General features: G+C 37.6%; 1 protein-coding gene across 1 annotated transcript in view; it reads left to right on the top strand.

The window, feature by feature from the left end:
- LOC139973134 (ficolin-1-A-like) overlaps positions 1 to 20,102 on the top strand; it is a 51,276-nt gene that overhangs the window by 27,075 nt on the left and 4,099 nt on the right. Inside the window, exons 6-7 of the mRNA XM_071979575.1 lie at positions 17,786 to 17,895; positions 18,790 to 19,107. Of these exons, the coding sequence (XP_071835676.1) occupies positions 17,786 to 17,895; positions 18,790 to 19,107 (428 nt within the window). The remainder of the gene's footprint in view (positions 1 to 17,785; positions 17,896 to 18,789; positions 19,108 to 20,102) is intronic.

Consider the following 20,102-nt stretch of genomic DNA (forward strand, 5'->3'; position numbering starts at 1 on the left):
ATGGTATTCCATCAAGAAATATAATTGTCAATATCCACCGAACAGTAATTTTATTCCCACTAACCCACTTATATATTCTTATATAATTTTTGTTATCATAAAAAAAAAACAGAAATCAAAACTACAATATTCTGAGGGATGTTCAACAAAACATGTTATCTTTGCAACAAACGTTCAAATTATAAAGATACTTTACATAACAGTGACATATTTTCATATTATATTGTTATATATTATTTTGTTCAAAATCAGAAAGAAAAAGCTCTCGTTATCATAAAGAGAATATTAATTCTCAGCGATGCGGTAATTGCTTCTGATAATAGCACATATATCACGTTTTGAACATGGTAGACGATATTAAAAAGAAATCCAATTTTCAAATAGAATATATATTAAGCCTTACAAACTCATGATTAATAAAACCCCGTAAGTAAATGTCATATTAATCAATCTCGGTTCAACGGGGTTTAATGCTCCAACTATATAGGCCTATCATAAACAAAATTATAATAATAATAATATTTAAATACACTCTTAAAACAGAACGGGCTTTCATACAAAAAAAAAGTGAAAAGTTAAAGCGGAATCCATTTCATTGACAGATTAAAATGGATATGCAGACCTTCACACACACACACACGGCAATGCGATCGATTGTATGGTGATGTGATCGATTCTACGGTGATGTGATCGATTGCATGGTGTTGTGATCGACTGTACTGTGAAGTGATCGACTGCACTGTGATGTGATCGTGATGTGATGTGATCGATTGTACTGTGATGTGATCGATTGTGCTGTGATGTGATCGATTGTACTGTGATGTGATCGATTGTGCTGTGATGTGATCGATTGTACTGTGATGTGATCGATTGTGCTGTGATGTGATCGATTGTACTGTGATGTGATCGATTGTATAGTGTTGTGATTGGTTGTATGGTGATTTGATTGATATATACTGTGATGTGATCGACTATACTGTGATGTGATCGACTGTACTGTGATGTGATCGACTGTACTGTGATGTGATCGACTATACTGTGTTGTGATCGATTGTATGGTGTTGTGGTCGACTGTACTGTGATGTGATCGACTGTACTGTGTTGTGGTCGATTGAAATATGATGTGATCGATTTTACTGTGATGTGATCGATTGTATGGTGTTGTGGTCGATTGTACTGTGATGTGATCGACTGTACTGTGATGTGATTGACTGTACTGTGATGTGATCGACTGTACTGTGATGTGATCGATTCTACTGTGATGTGATCGATTTTACAGTTGTGTGATCGATTGCATGGTGTTGTGGTCGTCGTTTCGGTGATGTGATCGGTTGTACGATGCTGTGTTGCTTGTACTGTGATGTGATCGGTTGTACGATGCTGTGCTGCTTGTACTGTGATGTGATCGGTTGTACGATGCTGTGTTGCTTTTACTGTGATCGATTCAGCGGTGACGTGACAACCATATCGATTACTTAGTCAGATATTATGGGTTAACAACTTATGTGCAACTAAACTGAGACTTGGTCAGAATAAAACAAAATCATCTTAACCCTATACAGCTCAAAATACAGCTTTTCATTTCACCCTCTCAGTGTACTATATGCAGGTGTGATTTTGTCTTTACCCTGACCTATATCTTTAATGATATAACGGTTATATTGTCAACGGATGAGTGATCGCATATCATATTTTTAATAAGTTTTAACAATCACTCATGCATCATTTTGAATCTCTATAAAACATCGTTTATTGATTGCTAAGAAGATTCATAAGTAAACACACTGACGACTCTGAACTTCTCTTATCATCCTATTCTTTCATTTATCTTTGCTTTGTTGCATGTTTGTATACGATTGATATATCTCTGTTATTGTATTACACAAGTGATCTCTGCGATAAAATGGTTTTATGGTGCGACTTTTTATTCAGTGTAAACTTTCATGAAATTTTCGAAGAATCGTGAAATTAAACCAAGTAGAGTATTAAAGTACATGTCAGCTGTTGCTAAATCTTACTTTTTATTATTATTATATATATATATATATATATATATATATATATATATATATATATATATATATATATATATCTTCTAAGACGTTATTTATGCTTTCTCAAATCCAACTGTCGGCTTGTTACATTATTATTTATGTAGGTGGAGATTGTACAAAAGAGGACTTTTTTTACTGTATTCACCTGTGATATTGGCACCCAACTATTGACTAAAATAATCATAAAAAAATTGAGACTATGTACAGTGTAGCTTGTGTTGGCGTTGGCAGGCGCGGCGGAACGGAAAAATTATTGGGGGGGGGGGGGGCTAATGTGTGGACACTATCTAAGCGGAGCGCCACCATCGGTTGGCGCGGAGCGTACAAGAAAATTTTGGGTTTTTTCAACCCCCCAGATGGCCGGAAACGGCACTTCCCGAGTGTTTTATGCTTCGAATACCTACCCCTAGAATATGGGTCTCAAGCCTGCAATTTCTCAGATTGCACGAAAGTCTACGGTAAAAACATTGTAATTTGTATATTCGATTGTGTTTTAAGAGAGTAGCTATTACTCGAAGTGTACTCGCAAAGACGTTTTTGAGTGTAGTAAGGGCAGTGGCGGAGCTAGGGGTATTGGTCGGGCGGGGGGCAAGAATAGACTGTACGGGAGCTTTCGACACTATCTAAGCGGAGCGCCACCACAGGTTGGCGCGGAGCGGTCAAAAAAAATTTGAGTAAAGACACTCCCTAGATTGCAGGAAATCACCCTTTCGGGCCTTACTAACTTGCAGATAAACGGAGAATAAATAGGTGTCGTCGCCATTTTGTCGGAAAATTACACCAACAGAATATGACAAATGTCAATAGGTATATTAGAGCGCAATAAAATAGTCAATAATCGCGAATAAGTAAAAAAGTAGTGAAGAGCTGAAAAGGGCACCAGCAGTCCATTTGAGTCCGTCAGGGGGCGGGGGGCATCCGCCCCTGACTGTATATATGAACGCTCCGCCACTAAGTAAGGGGATGTTGGAGAACTGGCTGAAATGAGGCAAGTCATTGGCCTAAGACAAAGTTGTGTTACGCTTATCGGTACTCACACTAACTTCTTCCACTTTTCACGGGGCGTGAAGACGCGGTTGGGGTGACAATGTGGTCTATAGCCAGGGGACGGGCCGAGGGTCCCCCAGGAATTACTAAAATTATTACACCTATATAGTATACCTGTGCATCGGACAGGGCGACAAGTATGCATTGAAAAATGGGCAGATGCACTTTTCGGAACCTTGGTAAATATTGGGGGGGGGGGGGCTTATCATGCATTTGCCCCCTCAACTTTTTCATTGAGGGCTGAGCCCCCCCAAGCCCCCCCCCCCCGGTTCCGCCGCCACTGGGCGTTGGATGTTGTTTTATTCGCTTTTTAAATTTTAATCAAAGCTTCACAGAGATTGAGACACTGAATAAGATGTTTTCCTCAAAATGTAGACACATCTTGAAGTTAATAACTAAATATTAAATTATTCACTTACAGAAAAGCTCAGCAAGTAGAGTTAGTGTCCATTGCCAGATAATTTACAGGGTTGCAAAGTCTGCCAAATCTAAGGGTATTGAGTCTATTCCTCTTTGTAATTTTATACCACATTTAATACGTAGAAACATTAAGTCACAATCTAGCAATCAATGAACATAATCCTGTTAAGTTCCTCGAGTCATTCACAATACAAGTGGTCAAGCCTCATTCATATTATTGTACCTGACCACATGGTGTATATACCTCAATCAAGTCTCTTAGCATGTGTGTATTGGTTTGAATTTATTGGTAATAAGTTGATGACTCGAAAAACGGATATGGTATCAATATGTTTGTTATTGTTTGATGTGAGGTGCATTATGAAACGCATGGCATGAACTCACCAAATTGGCACGCTAATAGTTCTTCAAAAACAATCATTCCTGATTAACCTCACTTATGGTCTTTGTTTCCTTTCCGCCTGGTCTCAACTTTGTTACTAAGGCGGTGGAGGGAGGAGGTGGGGGGGGGGTATTCAGGAATATGAGAAACTGATTTGAAATTGAAACGAGAAATGTGGATTTCTCCTTCATTGAGTTGATCATAAGTCAATGTTACCTTTGCGCAAACGCTCCGTATTCCCAAAGAAAGCAAAGCATAGAAAAATGTTACCAACTTTATCTGTAAGTACGAAACCGTTGCAGAGTCGTAGATATACGGCTCTGGTCCGTTGAGATGAACACCGCCCCAAATACCTTGCATTTGATTCCTCCCTTGGCATTGTACAACACTTCTAACTTTTGCTGTTTTGATGTCATACTACCTGTTGTAGGACTATAGCCATATGCCTGAAGTATTATGTGATTTTATACTGTAATTATGAATTTGAGACCGTGGTACCCCATCATAGAACATGTTTGGTGAAGACAGGGGATCAAGTAACGAATATTTGGAGTACTAATTCCGTCTCTGCTTCCTTCCATGTAATTACATAAATTAGTTTCCAGTGGATCTGGTTCAAGCAATGGAGGTACCTCGGTTCCGGTTGACCCCATTTCATACCCTACGACAGCAGAGGAATCGGAAGTATCTACTACCAATGATGCTCTCTTAAAATGAGAGACTGAAATTTCAGTCTAATCGACTGAAATTTCAGTCTAATGATGGATGGGATAAGGGATCAGACTACTTAGACTGAATTCCAGTCTGAAATGTAAAGACTGAAGGTCAGTCTTAATTAGACTAAATACTCTTCAGTCTAATAGACTGAAAATCAAACCACTTTAGACTGAACAGTCAGCAGTTTAGACTGATTTATTGCAGCACCAGTCTTAATAAGATTGAATACTTTCAGTCTATTAGACTGATATCAGACTGAACAGTCGGTCATTTAGACTGAATTATTACACATCACAGCTATACTGTCAATCTTATAAACTGCAAATCCTGGATTGAACAAACTTTTCTATAGATCCTCCGTGTTGGCTAAGTGCTGGAATTCTTCAATAAAGATGCAGTTAAGGTCATCAAGACAACATTCAATGATCTGTTAATGCAGGGGAATTTACTGAAAGGTGCTACTTCATGGAGTGACTTCGCCTTCACATCCAATCATGTTAGGCTATAAAGACCAGAAAATCATTGTGACAGTCACACACAAAGTACATTAAAAATGGTATTCCATCAAGAAATATAATTGTCAATATCCACCGAACAGTAATTTTATTCCCACTAACCCACTTATATATTCTTATATAATTTTTGTTATCATAAAAAAAAAAACAGAAATCAAAACTACAATATTCTGAGGGATGTTCAACAAAACATGTTATCTTTGCAACAAACGTTCAAATTATAAAGATACTTTACATAACAGTGACATATTTTCATATTATATTGTTATATATTATTTTGTTCAAAATCAGAAAGAAAAAGCTCTCGTTATCATAAAGAGAATATTAATTCTCAGCGATGCGGTAATTGCTTCTGATAATAGCACATATATCACGTTTTGAACATGGTAGACGATATTAAAAAGAAATCCAATTTTCAAATAGAATATATATTAAGCCTTACAAACTCATGATTAATAAAACCCCGTAAGTAAATGTCATATTAATCAATCTCGGTTCAACGGGGTTTAATGCTCCAACTATATAGGCCTATCATAAACAAAATTATAATAATAATAATATTTAAATACACTCTTAAAACAGAACGGGCTTTCATACAAAAAAAAAGTGAAAAGTTAAAGCGGAATCCATTTCATTGACAGATTAAAATGGATATGCAGACCTTCACACACACACACACGGCAATGCGATCGATTGTATGGTGATGTGATCGATTCTACGGTGATGTGATCGATTGCATGGTGTTGTGATCGACTGTACTGTGAAGTGATCGACTGCACTGTGATGTGATCGTGATGTGATGTGATCGATTGTACTGTGATGTGATCGATTGTGCTGTGATGTGATCGATTGTACTGTGATGTGATCGATTGTGCTGTGATGTGATCGATTGTACTGTGATGTGATCGATTGTATAGTGTTGTGATTGGTTGTATGGTGATTTGATTGATATATACTGTGATGTGATCGACTATACTGTGATGTGATCGACTGTACTGTGATGTGATCGACTGTACTGTGATGTGATCGACTATACTGTGTTGTGATCGATTGTATGGTGTTGTGGTCGACTGTACTGTGATGTGATCGACTGTACTGTGTTGTGGTCGATTGAAATATGATGTGATCGATTTTACTGTGATGTGATCGATTGTATGGTGTTGTGGTCGATTGTACTGTGATGTGATCGACTGTACTGTGATGTGATTGACTGTACTGTGATGTGATCGACTGTACTGTGATGTGATCGATTCTACTGTGATGTGATCGATTTTACAGTTGTGTGATCGATTGCATGGTGTTGTGGTCGTCGTTTCGGTGATGTGATCGGTTGTACGATGCTGTGTTGCTTGTACTGTGATGTGATCGGTTGTACGATGCTGTGCTGCTTGTACTGTGATGTGATCGGTTGTACGATGCTGTGTTGCTTTTACTGTGATCGATTCAGCGGTGACGTGACAACCATATCGATTACTTAGTCAGATATTATGGGTTAACAACTTATGTGCAACTAAACTGAGACTTGGTCAGAATAAAACAAAATCATCTTAACCCTATACAGCTCAAAATACAGCTTTTCATTTCACCCTCTCAGTGTACTATATGCAGGTGTGATTTTGTCTTTACCCTGACCTATATCTTTAATGATATAACGGTTATATTGTCAACGGATGAGTGATCGCATATCATATTTTTAATAAGTTTTAACAATCACTCATGCATCATTTTGAATCTCTATAAAACATCGTTTATTGATTGCTAAGAAGATTCATAAGTAAACACACTGACGACTCTGAACTTCTCTTATCATCCTATTCTTTCATTTATCTTTGCTTTGTTGCATGTTTGTATACGATTGATATATCTCTGTTATTGTATTACACAAGTGATCTCTGCGATAAAATGGTTTTATGGTGCGACTTTTTATTCAGTGTAAACTTTCATGAAATTTTCGAAGAATCGTGAAATTAAACCAAGTAGAGTATTAAAGTACATGTCAGCTGTTGCTAAATCTTACTTTTTATTATTATTATATATATATATATATATATATATATATATATATATATATATATATATATATATATCTTCTAAGACGTTATTTATGCTTTCTCAAATCCAACTGTCGGCTTGTTACATTATTATTTATGTAGGTGGAGATTGTACAAAAGAGGACTTTTTTTACTGTATTCACCTGTGATATTGGCACCCAACTATTGACTAAAATAATCATAAAAAAATTGAGACTATGTACAGTGTAGCTTGTGTTGGCGTTGGCAGGCGCGGCGGAACGGAAAAATTATTGGGGGGGGGGGGGGCTAATGTGTGGACACTATCTAAGCGGAGCGCCACCATCGGTTGGCGCGGAGCGTACAAGAAAATTTTGGGTTTTTTCAACCCCCCAGATGGCCGGAAACGGCACTTCCCGAGTGTTTTATGCTTCGAATACCTACCCCTAGAATATGGGTCTCAAGCCTGCAATTTCTCAGATTGCACGAAAGTCTACGGTAAAAACATTGTAATTTGTATATTCGATTGTGTTTTAAGAGAGTAGCTATTACTCGAAGTGTACTCGCAAAGACGTTTTTGAGTGTAGTAAGGGCAGTGGCGGAGCTAGGGGTATTGGTCGGGCGGGGGGCAAGAATAGACTGTACGGGAGCTTTCGACACTATCTAAGCGGAGCGCCACCACAGGTTGGCGCGGAGCGGTCAAAAAAAATTTGAGTAAAGACACTCCCTAGATTGCAGGAAATCACCCTTTCGGGCCTTACTAACTTGCAGATAAACGGAGAATAAATAGGTGTCGTCGCCATTTTGTCGGAAAATTACACCAACAGAATATGACAAATGTCAATAGGTATATTAGAGCGCAATAAAATAGTCAATAATCGCGAATAAGTAAAAAAGTAGTGAAGAGCTGAAAAGGGCACCAGCAGTCCATTTGAGTCCGTCAGGGGGCGGGGGGCATCCGCCCCTGACTGTATATATGAACGCTCCGCCACTAAGTAAGGGGATGTTGGAGAACTGGCTGAAATGAGGCAAGTCATTGGCCTAAGACAAAGTTGTGTTACGCTTATCGGTACTCACACTAACTTCTTCCACTTTTCACGGGGCGTGAAGACGCGGTTGGGGTGACAATGTGGTCTATAGCCAGGGGACGGGCCGAGGGTCCCCCAGGAATTACTAAAATTATTACACCTATATAGTATACGTGTGCATCGGACAGGGCGACAAGTATGCATTGAAAAATGGGCAGATGCACTTTTCGGAACCTTGGTAAATATTGGGGGGGGGGGCTTATCATGCATTTGCCCCCTCAACTTTTTCATTGAGGGCTGAGCCCCCCCAAGCCCCCCCCCCCGGTTCCGCCGCCACTGGGCGTTGGATGTTGTTTTATTCGCTTTTTAAATTTTAATCAAAGCTTCACAGAGATTGAGACACTGAATAAGATGTTTTCCTCAAAATGTAGACACATCTTGAAGTTAATAACTAAATATTAAATTATTCACTTACAGAAAAGCTCAGCAAGTAGAGTTAGTGTCCATTGCCAGATAATTTACAGGGTTGCAAAGTCTGCCAAATCTAAGGGTATTGAGTCTATTCCTCTTTGTAATTTTATACCACATTTAATACGTAGAAACATTAAGTCACAATCTAGCAATCAATGAACATAATCCTGTTAAGTTCCTCGAGTCATTCACAATACAAGTGGTCAAGCCTCATTCATATTATTGTACCTGACCACATGGTGTATATACCTCAATCAAGTCTCTTAGCATGTGTGTATTGGTTTGAATTTATTGGTAATAAGTTGATGACTCGAAAAACGGATATGGTATCAATATGTTTGTTATTGTTTGATGTGAGGTGCATTATGAAACGCATGGCATGAACTCACCAAATTGGCACGCTAATAGTTCTTCAAAAACAATCATTCCTGATTAACCTCACTTATGGTCTTTGTTTCCTTTCCGCCTGGTCTCAACTTTGTTACTAAGGCGGTGGAGGGAGGAGGTGGGGGGGGGGGTATTCAGGAATATGAGAAACTGATTTGAAATTGAAACGAGAAATGTGGATTTCTCCTTCATTGAGTTGATCATAAGTCAATGTTACCTTTGCGCAAACGCTCCGTATTCCCAAAGAAAGCAGAGCATAGAAAAATGTTACCAACTTTATCTGTAAGTACGAAACCGTTGCAGAGTCGTAGATATACGGCTCTGGTCCGTTGAGATGAACACCGCCCCAAATACCTTGCATTTGATTCCTCCCTTGGCATTGTACAACACTTCTAACTTTTGCTGTTTTGATGTCATACTACCTGTTGTAGGACTATAGCCATATGCCTGAAGTATTATGTGATTTTATACTGTAATTATGAATTTGAGACCGTGGTACCCCATCATAGAACATGTTTGGTGAAGACAGGGGATCAAGTAACGAATATTTGGAGTACTAATTCCGTCTCTGCTTCCTTCCATGTAATTACATAAATTAGTTTCCAGTGGATCTGGTTCAAGCAATGGAGGTACCTCGGTTCCGGTTGACCCCATTTCATACCCTACGACAGCAGAGGAATCGGAAGTATCTACTACCAATGATGCTCTCTTAAAATGAGAGACTGAAATTTCAGTCTAATCGACTGAAATTTCAGTCTAATGATGGATGGGATAAGGGATCAGACTACTTAGACTGAATTCCAGTCTGAAATGTAAAGACTGAAGGTCAGTCTTAATTAGACTAAATACTCTTCAGTCTAATAGACTGAAAATCAAACCACTTTAGACTGAACAGTCAGCAGTTTAGACTGATTTATTGCAGCACCAGTCTTAATAAGATTGAATACTTTCAGTCTATTAGACTGATATCAGACTGAACAGTCGGTCATTTAGACTGAATTATTACACATCACAGCTATACTGTCAATCTTATAAACTGCAAATCCTGGATTGAACAAACTTTTCTATAGATCCTCCGTGTTGGCTAAGTGCTGGAATTCTTCAATAAAGATGCAGTTAAGGTCATCAAGACAACATTCAATGATCTGTTAATGCAGGGGAATTTACTGAAAGGTGCTACTTCATGGAGTGACTTCGCCTTCACATCCAATCATGTTAGGCTATAAAGACCAGAAAATCATTGTGACAGTCACACACAAAGTACATTAAAAATGGTATTCCATCAAGAAATATAATTGTCAATATCCACCGAACAGTAATTTTATTCCCACTAACCCACTTATATATTCTTATATAATTTTTGTTATCATAAAAAAAAAACAGAAATCAAAACTACAATATTCTGAGGGATGTTCAACAAAACATGTTATCTTTGCAACAAACGTTCAAATTATAAAGATACTTTACATAACAGTGACATATTTTCAGTTCAATATTAATCTGTCAAATTTCTGCTTGAATTGGGCCTGGATCTAAAATGTTCTTTAATTTTTTTGGAAAGGATTAGGTGAGCTGAGAACAGATCAGTGGTGTCGCCAATGGGTGGCCTGGGGAACCCCTCCCGCCCTCCCCTGAGAAGGAATTCACAAATAGACATATCACCAACCAAGATTCAAATGTCTGGCAACACCACTGTAATAGAAAGCACTTTAAATTCTTTGTATGTCACTACCAGGTGGTAATACCCTGGAATTCATTGACAACACAGCTGTAAATTGAGTCGTTATTTACCCAGCTGATCCCATCTCCCGATCTCACTGAACTTTAAATTTTCCACTGTAAAGGATATAGTAACTATACGATCCTGCCTTTACAAAAGGGATATGATGGAAACACGACGATAGTACAATGGATCTGGTACATTGCCTTTTTTCCAGTTGTGAATCATTAATGTATAGTAGCAACAATTTTCTTAGAATGGTTTCAAAATGGGGAAAACATATGACAAATTTTCAGCAGGTTATTTATAAACTATTAGGAATGGTCAAACTATATATCAGTGCGGTGAACATTTAATACTTTGTGTTCCAATGATATAGATTGGCGATTGCTGAAAGTCATTATCCAGCACACACAAAACAAAATGTTACAAGCAAGCAGTTGACAGAATGGCACAAACTTCATAATGGCTATTAGATAAACATGAATTATTATATACTGCATTCACGATTTCATGATATGGCATTCATATAAAGCAAATTTGTATGCAAAAACAGTACATGTGACTATTATACCACCCTCAATTATTTCTTAATTTTCTGATAGTAATCATATATAGTGATTTTGATTGGGATTTCAATCAAATTTTAAAGTTTTATAAATTATCTCACGTGAATCCTTTAATGTCGGCCTCTAGCTGAAAAAGAAATGTCACTCGAGAGTCGACTAAAAAATTGAAAACAGTTTTGACTCATTACATCACTAAAATTAAATAAAAATGGGGGGGGGGGATAATGAGGAAAGGATATTCTCAAATGGAATTTTCTACAGTTACTGACTTTATAATAATCAGGTTACTTGCTTTTCATGGAACAAATTATGGAATATTGTGCACAATAAATAATATTAGCTTAATTAATTGCTTAATTAAATAAACCTTCAACATAGTGAGTGCAGTGAAATGTAGGAACATTAAAGTAAACATTAAAATAACATGATCGAAAAACCATACAACAAAGTTTTTTTGGCAACTAGGTGTTTGTTTAATTACATTCATAATTAGATCAGTATCATTAAAAACATTTTTAAAACCCCAAAATCAATTAAATATTTATTTCTGGAGCCCTCCCTATTCATATAAAACTGTTTGTAACTCCAGGTAATCAATTTAACGTTTTAGGGTATGTGTTAGTTACTCCTTTAAGGCATTGAAGACTTGTCCCAAACAGCATGCAGCCATCTGAAAAAAAAGTTAACTTTCTGTTGCTTGCAAGTGATGTTTGTTCGTGTCGCTAAAAAAGACAGACAGTAATGAAACGTGATACCTTGATATCTTTAGCTGGACCTGAGATGTTCATCGCTGTATCGTTTATACACTGTAATGTGGGTATTGACCGCAGCTGTATGTACTGACTGTACACTAGTGTCTAATTACCGACGGTAGCAAGCTGTGTTTGTATTTTCTGGGATCGATGGCAGTGTCTAACACTTCTGTTACACCTCATTCGAAACTAGGTCAGATTACCGGCATTAGTCTTCACACCCTTTTAAAGCTACTCCATGCTGACACACGTGGTTCCGGACTACAGAGCAATAAAAAAGTAACATTCACTCCTTGAAGTAACTCCATGCTGGCTGCCCTTATAGATGTGACAAGGATACGGACGAGAGACTTCACTTCTGTTGGTTGCAAAATTCCATACACCATGGAAGCATGGAACTCACAAAACTAGTGTTGTAGAGGGGGAGCATAGTCTATGTTTAATGCATGTTCTACGCCTCTGTCCCTGCTTGAATGGCCAGTTTTTCTGCCACAATGAAGAATTGTTTGGGGTTCAATTCTGGTCCGAGAGATAGGATGAAAGGCTGCCAATATTGTCCTTATCTGCCCTGTGCTGCGCTCTCAATATCTGTGCCCTCCTGTTTGGTAAAGATAAAAATAAATGTGATAAAGGACAAGCAATATGGTATGAATCAAAACATTCTTAAAAAAAGATATGTTGAGAGGTAGAGAGACTAGACTAGAATAATATTTAGGAGAGAATGGAGAAACAAGAACATGACTGGCATTGTACAAAGGAGATATATCAATTCACGATAGGCAGCAATATGTCATCCATGGCGGGTGAGATGTGTTATGTGACTGTGGATTCAAATTCAACCTAACATGTATGGGTTATCATGTTGATTTTGGCAGGTACATGCACTCAAAAAAATGAAGTGTTAAATTTGAATCGTAAAGTGTTGAATTTAACACCCCACCCTGTTTGGATTAGGGACAACACCCACCGAGTTAAATTAACACTTCAGAAGTGTAACATAATATAACACTTTGCGAGTGTTGCCTTAACAACACCCATACAAGTGTCAAAATAACACTTCCTGGTGTTGAAGGTACACTACAGGGAGTAAAATTAACACAATAAAGTGTTCATTTGTTAAAACTTCTGGGTGTCAACATGACACTTCAGGAAGTAAAATTAACACCATAAAGTGTTCATTTGTTAGCACTTCTGGGTGTCAAAATTGCACTTCAGGGAGTATAATTAACACTCTAGTGCACATTTTTTGGCCTTCTGGGTGTCAAAGTTCTGCTTCAGTGAGTAGAATTACCACCATATGGTGTTCATTTGTCATCTGTGTCAAGATGATACTTAATGGACTCTCAACACACAATAGTGCTCTCTCGTTTATACTTCTGGATGTATATTTAACTGCTGGTTTGTAAAGTTTTACATGTTTATTATGTAACGCAAATACAATACTGTTATGTAAAATTTTGCCAGAAAAGTTTACATCGCACCCGTTTAGTAAATATTTTATACAGGTTTTAGGTTAATTATTACCTAGTAATTAGGTAAACAATATGGATGCATGTTTGAATCGCTCACAGCAGAAAGTTACATTTAAGAGAGAGCAAAAAGCAATGACAACACAAACAATTCAGAATGTGGGATTTTCTACTCTACTACCTTCCTATTCCAGAGGTCCATTTATTATATCCCATTAAATGTAAAACGAACAATTTAGGCTATAAAAGTATTGTCTTGTGGAATTAAGTCAACTTAAAAGTGCCAACATTTTCAAATGCTACAGTGCAGTTACTTGGTCTTTATTTTTTTGCACATGCCTTTTGTTTCTAGATTAAAGACAAAGAAACAACTCTTCCCAAAGTCAATTTCAAATAAGCAACAACTTTAGAAAAATTCTGATCCATGGGATGAGAAAACATGGAGTGCTGTGTATGATGACTGCTACACTACAGTGACTATGTCTTTGTTGTTGGCAAATGCCTTTTGGTATTCCAGATTAAACGCAAGAAACAACTCTTCCCAAAGTCAATTTCAAATAAGCAACAACTTTAGATATATGCTGATCCGTGGGATGAGAAAACGTGGAGTACTGTCTATGATGACTGCTACACTGCAGGTACTTTGTCTTTGTTGTTGGCTCGTGCCTTTGGTATTCCAAATTAAACACAAAGAAAAAACTCTTCCCAAAGAAAATTCCAAATAAGCAACAACTTTACATACATTCTGATCCGTAAGATGAGGAAACATGGAGTTCTGTCTATGACAACTGCTAAACTGCAGTAACTTTGTCTTTTTTGTCGGCACGGTGAGCATAAAAATCTCGAATCTGGTTGCGTTTCACACCACCAGGCAACTTGTAGACAACTTTTTGGAAAAATTCCCAGGCACCGAGACTTGCAATTTGGTATAATTCAGATTTAACAGGTAGAATAATTTGAAGCAAACATCAATGGCTTCATAAATGTCCTCTGGGGTAGGGCATGTCTCTGGATGATCACAAATGACTGCTTGGGGTGTATTTTGCTTCCTCCAAGAAGTTACACATATTGCTGAGGTCTTTCTGAAATCTTTTGCAAATAGAATTCCAAGTTGATGCTTCCTAAGTAACAACAAAGAAAAGAAAAGAAAATTCCCATCATAATGAAGTTGTGTTAAAACCTTCTTGGAGCATAAGCAGTTTTTTACATGTACCCCTCACAAAACATGAACATTCCTAAAAAAAATGCCCACAATTTAATCAGTTGTGATTCTAACTTCTTCAAGTACGTTTGAATCTAGAAAGCCAGATGGCCTATAGTGATTACTTGTCAAAACAGGAACTTGCATTAAACTTTCATCAGACAAGGAAGGCAACTTTTATAACCAATGCATCATGTTAACAATGCTTAAAGCAATGCTCACTCCCACTGTATGCAATTGTGTAGATTGATATGAATTATAACAGCTAGATCACTTCCATAAGATAGCTAAATTATAGTTGGGCCTAGGTCTAAAATTATCACCAATCCACATCAGCTTCGGCCTACTTGCTACAACTTACAAGCTAAAATGGCAATTAGTGGTAATTATATATTGCATTACATGAATATATGTTTATCCCTTACTGAACATAGTACCAGCGTGCTCTATAGGCCCATGCTATTTAAAATGCATTGTCTTGAAATAGCCTAAGTATACCCTACTACTACTAGTACTAGGCCTAGGCCTAGTAGTACTACTTAAAAAAGTGACTCGCAGGGTATACGAAGTTACGGTTAACGCACAAAAAGGAATAGAATGCACTAGATTACAATAAAGGCCTAGACCAAAGTCCTCCGTCCGTCCGAAGGCAATTCCGTTTAATGTTTACTTGTATGTAGGCTACACTGATTCGTTGACAATTATGAGTTGACTATGACAAACAGCAGCTAGCCTATTATATTAACTTATAGTATGACTTTAACGTTAGGTCTACGTAACGCAAGCGATTCAAATGCATTCGTCTACCCAGCTTAGTCGTGGGTCTCTAAGCATATCTCGTTCTTGTCACGTACACTTACATCATATCAAAACATACCTTCGAATTTTTCAATCAATTCTTCCAGGCCCCAGTCTCCTATAACGTCATTTTCATGCCATTGTAGCTCGTTATCGCACACTGAGTACGTAACGTTTTGTGGCTTGAACGTATATATGGCTGTGGTTACTATAGTACATTTAGTAACGATAAATGTCGACAAACTGGTACAAGTATTGCTAGGTACGGTAAATGGATGTTCACGGTACGGTGGTACTTACACTAAGAATCCAGCTGACGGGAGGTTTGACCAATCAGAATACTCGAACTGAAAGTACACTTCTGCAGGTGTTAAAAAATTCACGCTACATAAATTATGTAACCCTACTCAGGGTCAGAGTAACCCTTCAGGTGTAGGGTGAACGGCTACACCTGGAAAGTGTTAAAATTCAACACTCCATTTTTTGCGTGTGGTTACCAAGCAAGGTTTGTTGTTAGTTGTTTTCAGAAATTTCTCTTTTTAAGGATTAATTGTTCATGACATCTCCTGATTCCATTGCATCAGCATAGAAAACCAGTGAACAGGGAATATGATTTACATTTTAGCCTACTGATTTCACTAATATGTCTATCTGCTTGTAAAAGAAACTGATTTCATAAGATTAGTGAATGGTAATATTACTGTAAAATCTTATAATAAAGACTGATGGCCCACTATATGTTTAATAAAATAACAAAAAGCATACCAATTCTTTTCCAGTTTCCACATGATTTAAATACAATGGTAATGGTTTAACAGAATCGTGTTAGCTTCATGCTGTAATGGCTGTAGCAGTCACTACATTTTTTCAAACAATTAAGGGTGCTTACAATCTATGCATAATAGTACTGTGTTTTGCAATTTCTTGAGCATTATTATGTTCAAGTACTTGTTATGAGGTTAACCTAGCCTAGATTCATTTGGGACGATCGAGTACATATTGCAGTCCTGACAAGCGTGCTTATTCGCCCGACGATTGGGTTCATATGCAGGACAGGCGGGCTAATTTGCCCGACGATCTGGTACCGTGATAGCTTCATGCTGTAATGGCTGTAGCGGTCACTACATTTTTCAAATAATCAAGGGTGCTTACAATCTATGCATAATAGTACTGTGTTTTGCAATTTCTTGAGCATTATTATGTCCAAGTACCTGTTATGAGGTTAACCTAGCCTAGGCCTAGGCTAGATTCATTTTGGGACGATCGAGTACATATTGCAGGACAAGCGTGCTTATTCGCCCGACGATCGGGTACATATGCAGGACAGGCGGGCTGATTTGCCCGACGATCGGGTACATATGCAGGACAGGCGGGCTGATTTGCCCGACGATCGGGTACATATGCAGGACCGGCGTGCTTATTCGCCCGACGATCGTGTTAATAGGCCCCACCAATTATAACAACAGCCTAGGCCCTATTTGCTATAGTACAGCCTAGCTAGGCCTACCTCGCGCACAAGCCTAGAATAACTAACGTTACGAACTGCCAAGCTTTTATTCTGTATTAATTAGAAAACAACAAAAAACATACATACATACCATCGAACACTGTTATCACTTCTTCGTGGAAACCTTTATTTGTAAGAAAAGTTCTTAAAGACTCAAGCCATTGCTAATTTATAACCTTTACTCTAGCTTAGACATACGGTCGTCTGTCTCGTTCATGCCTAGCTGTGTGTACGGCGTGCGTATGTACAGTACAGCGAGTACCTGGCTAAGCGAAGAATATAGTAGTATATATGTACACAAGTTGTAGCGCTCGTTGTCACTTATTTCTGTGCGGCGTAGTTGCAAGTTTTCTGATGACGTAGGCGCATTTCTATTCTCTGATTGGATACATTTTTCAGTGGAATACAGAGACTGAAAATGGTAAGATGCCATGCCACATGTGATTAGCTGATTGGTTAATACAGTCAGTCCAAAACAGCGACTGAACGGTGAAACTATAATACAGTCTAAGTAGAGTGTTTCTCAGTCTAAACTCAGTGTATAACACTGAAAAAAATTTCAGTCTCAAAGAAGACTGAATTCTTCAGTCTATCATTTTAAGAGAGTGGTAAGCTACTTGTTTTATGCTGAGATGAACCGTACCCCAAATACCTTGCATTTGAATCCTTCCTTGGTATTGTACAACACTTCTAACTTTCTGTTTCACTCTTTTTTACCATGACATTACTCACATTCTAGTTACCAGTGAACTTGGGTCAAGTAATGAGGGTACCTCGCTTCCGGTTGACGCCACATCATACACCACGATCCGTACAAACTGTCTTACGAGTAATGGCAGTGTTATCCAGGTAAGAGTTAGGAACAGCCTTATTTCGATAATGTTTCGATGTAATTCAAATATTTAATTATCATAGCATTGCTATTATTTAGTTCCATTTAGTCAAGTTTCATTTTAAGAATGATTAGAGTGCAACCTATTGAAAGTTTCAGTCCACTTTACGTTTTACATGTGAGTAATACGAATTCGGAAAATGGATAAAGAAATGATGGGAGCCAGATGGAATCATTAAATATTTGTCCATTAACCTTCATTTTCAAGTCATATAATAACCTAATCGATAAGCCTGATTGTACAGTTGTTGATAATATACGGCGGAATTTAGTTTCAAGTTGTTTGTAGAATTGACGTGACATATTTTTGGTAACAACGGAATTATAATTATATCCTACATAATTTAATCTAAGATGATATTTTAAACCTATCTTGGAATCTTTGGGGAGGTTTAACAAGATTGCACAATTTCTTGTACGAGTTTGGTAGACAAAAATAAGAGTAAATAAATAAAGTAGCCTAAATTATTAGTGTTCTTTCTCTTCACTTTTGGAGTGTTGATTTTGGTAATGCCATATTATGATAATTACAATGCAAAATAAAGCTTGAGGGTGGAATTCTGTTCTCTTCTTGCAAATAAAATATTATTTAAGTACAAGTTTATTTGATTGGTGTGTGTGTCTGTTTGCATTGTTTCGTCTTGTATTTGAAAAGTTTTAACTAACCATTTCTCTCTGATGGTACAAGCCAGAAAATAGTATATTGATAGTATATTGCATACAGTGAACCATAGATCCTTAATTATATGTTTTTGTTTTTCAAATGTTTTTGTCCTAATTTTCCTGTCGGTTTTATTTAAATCATAATTTAACTTTTGAACTCTTATGACTTGATTTATCTTTTGATTCAGAATGGTTCGCTTCTCGTGAATGAAGACTGTACAAGGATTTCCACCTGTGATAACGGAGTAATGAACTACAATGATCTCTACCAGTGTAGCTCTGATGCGGTTTGTGAAGTCCGTAACGATGTCCGCAAATGTTACTGCATGAGTGGTTACCATGGTAATGGAGTGAATTGTACAAAACACATGACCGACTGTAAGGATTGGTACGATGCTGGAAACACTACTAATGGTTTTTATACCATCATACCAACTAACTGGAGTGGAGCATCATTTGATGTTTCCTGTAATATGACTGACGGAGGAGGATGGACGGTTAGTCTAGTATGACATCCTATAGTATATACGATAGATAGTATATGTATAATATGACTGACGAAGGAGGATGGACGGTAAGTCTATAGTATGACATCCTATACTATAGACGATATATTGTTTATGTATAATATGGCGGACGGAGGAGGATGGACGGTAAGTCTATAGTACGACATCTTATTGTATAGACGATATATTGTATATGTATAATATGACTGACGGAGGAAGATGGACGGTAAGTCTAGTATGACATCCTTTAGTATATACGATATATAGCATATGTATTATATGACTGACAGAGGAGTATGGACGGTAAGTCTAGTATGACATCCTATAGTATAGACGATATATTGTATATGTATAATATGACTGACGGAGGAAGATGGACGGTAAGTCTTGTATGACATCCTTTAGTATATACGATATATAGCATATGTATTATATGACTGACAGAGGAGTATGGACGGTAACTCTAGTATGACATCCTATACTATAGACGATATATTGTATATGTATAATATGATTGACGAAGGAGGATGGACGGTAAGTCTATAGTATGACATCCTATTGTATAGACGATAGATAGTATATGTATAATATGGCGGACGGAGGAGTATGGACGGTAAGTCTACAGTACGACATCTTATTGTATAGACGATATATTGTATATGTATAATATGACTGACGGAGGAGGATGGACGGTAAGTCCAGTATGACATCCTATATTATAGACGATACATTGTATAATATGACTGACGGAGCAGGATGGACGGTAAGTCTATTATAACTGCGTTTAGTATAGACGGTGTATTTGATTTTCACTAGAGAGGGGAGGTGTGACACTAAACCCAAACAGCAACCCTATTCCACCCAAACAAACCCCACCCCAACACAACCGCACCCAGACACCACCACAACCCCGTATCTGCTCACCGTCTACAGTTTTACAGTGTAAAACTGTTCCTCTTTGCGTTATGATTTTCTACATTACTCATTGAGGTTGT

This window comes from Apostichopus japonicus, chromosome 9 (assembly GCF_037975245.1).
Source record: "Apostichopus japonicus isolate 1M-3 chromosome 9, ASM3797524v1, whole genome shotgun sequence".
In the NCBI taxonomy this organism is placed as follows: domain Eukaryota; kingdom Metazoa; phylum Echinodermata; class Holothuroidea; order Aspidochirotida; family Stichopodidae; genus Apostichopus; species Apostichopus japonicus.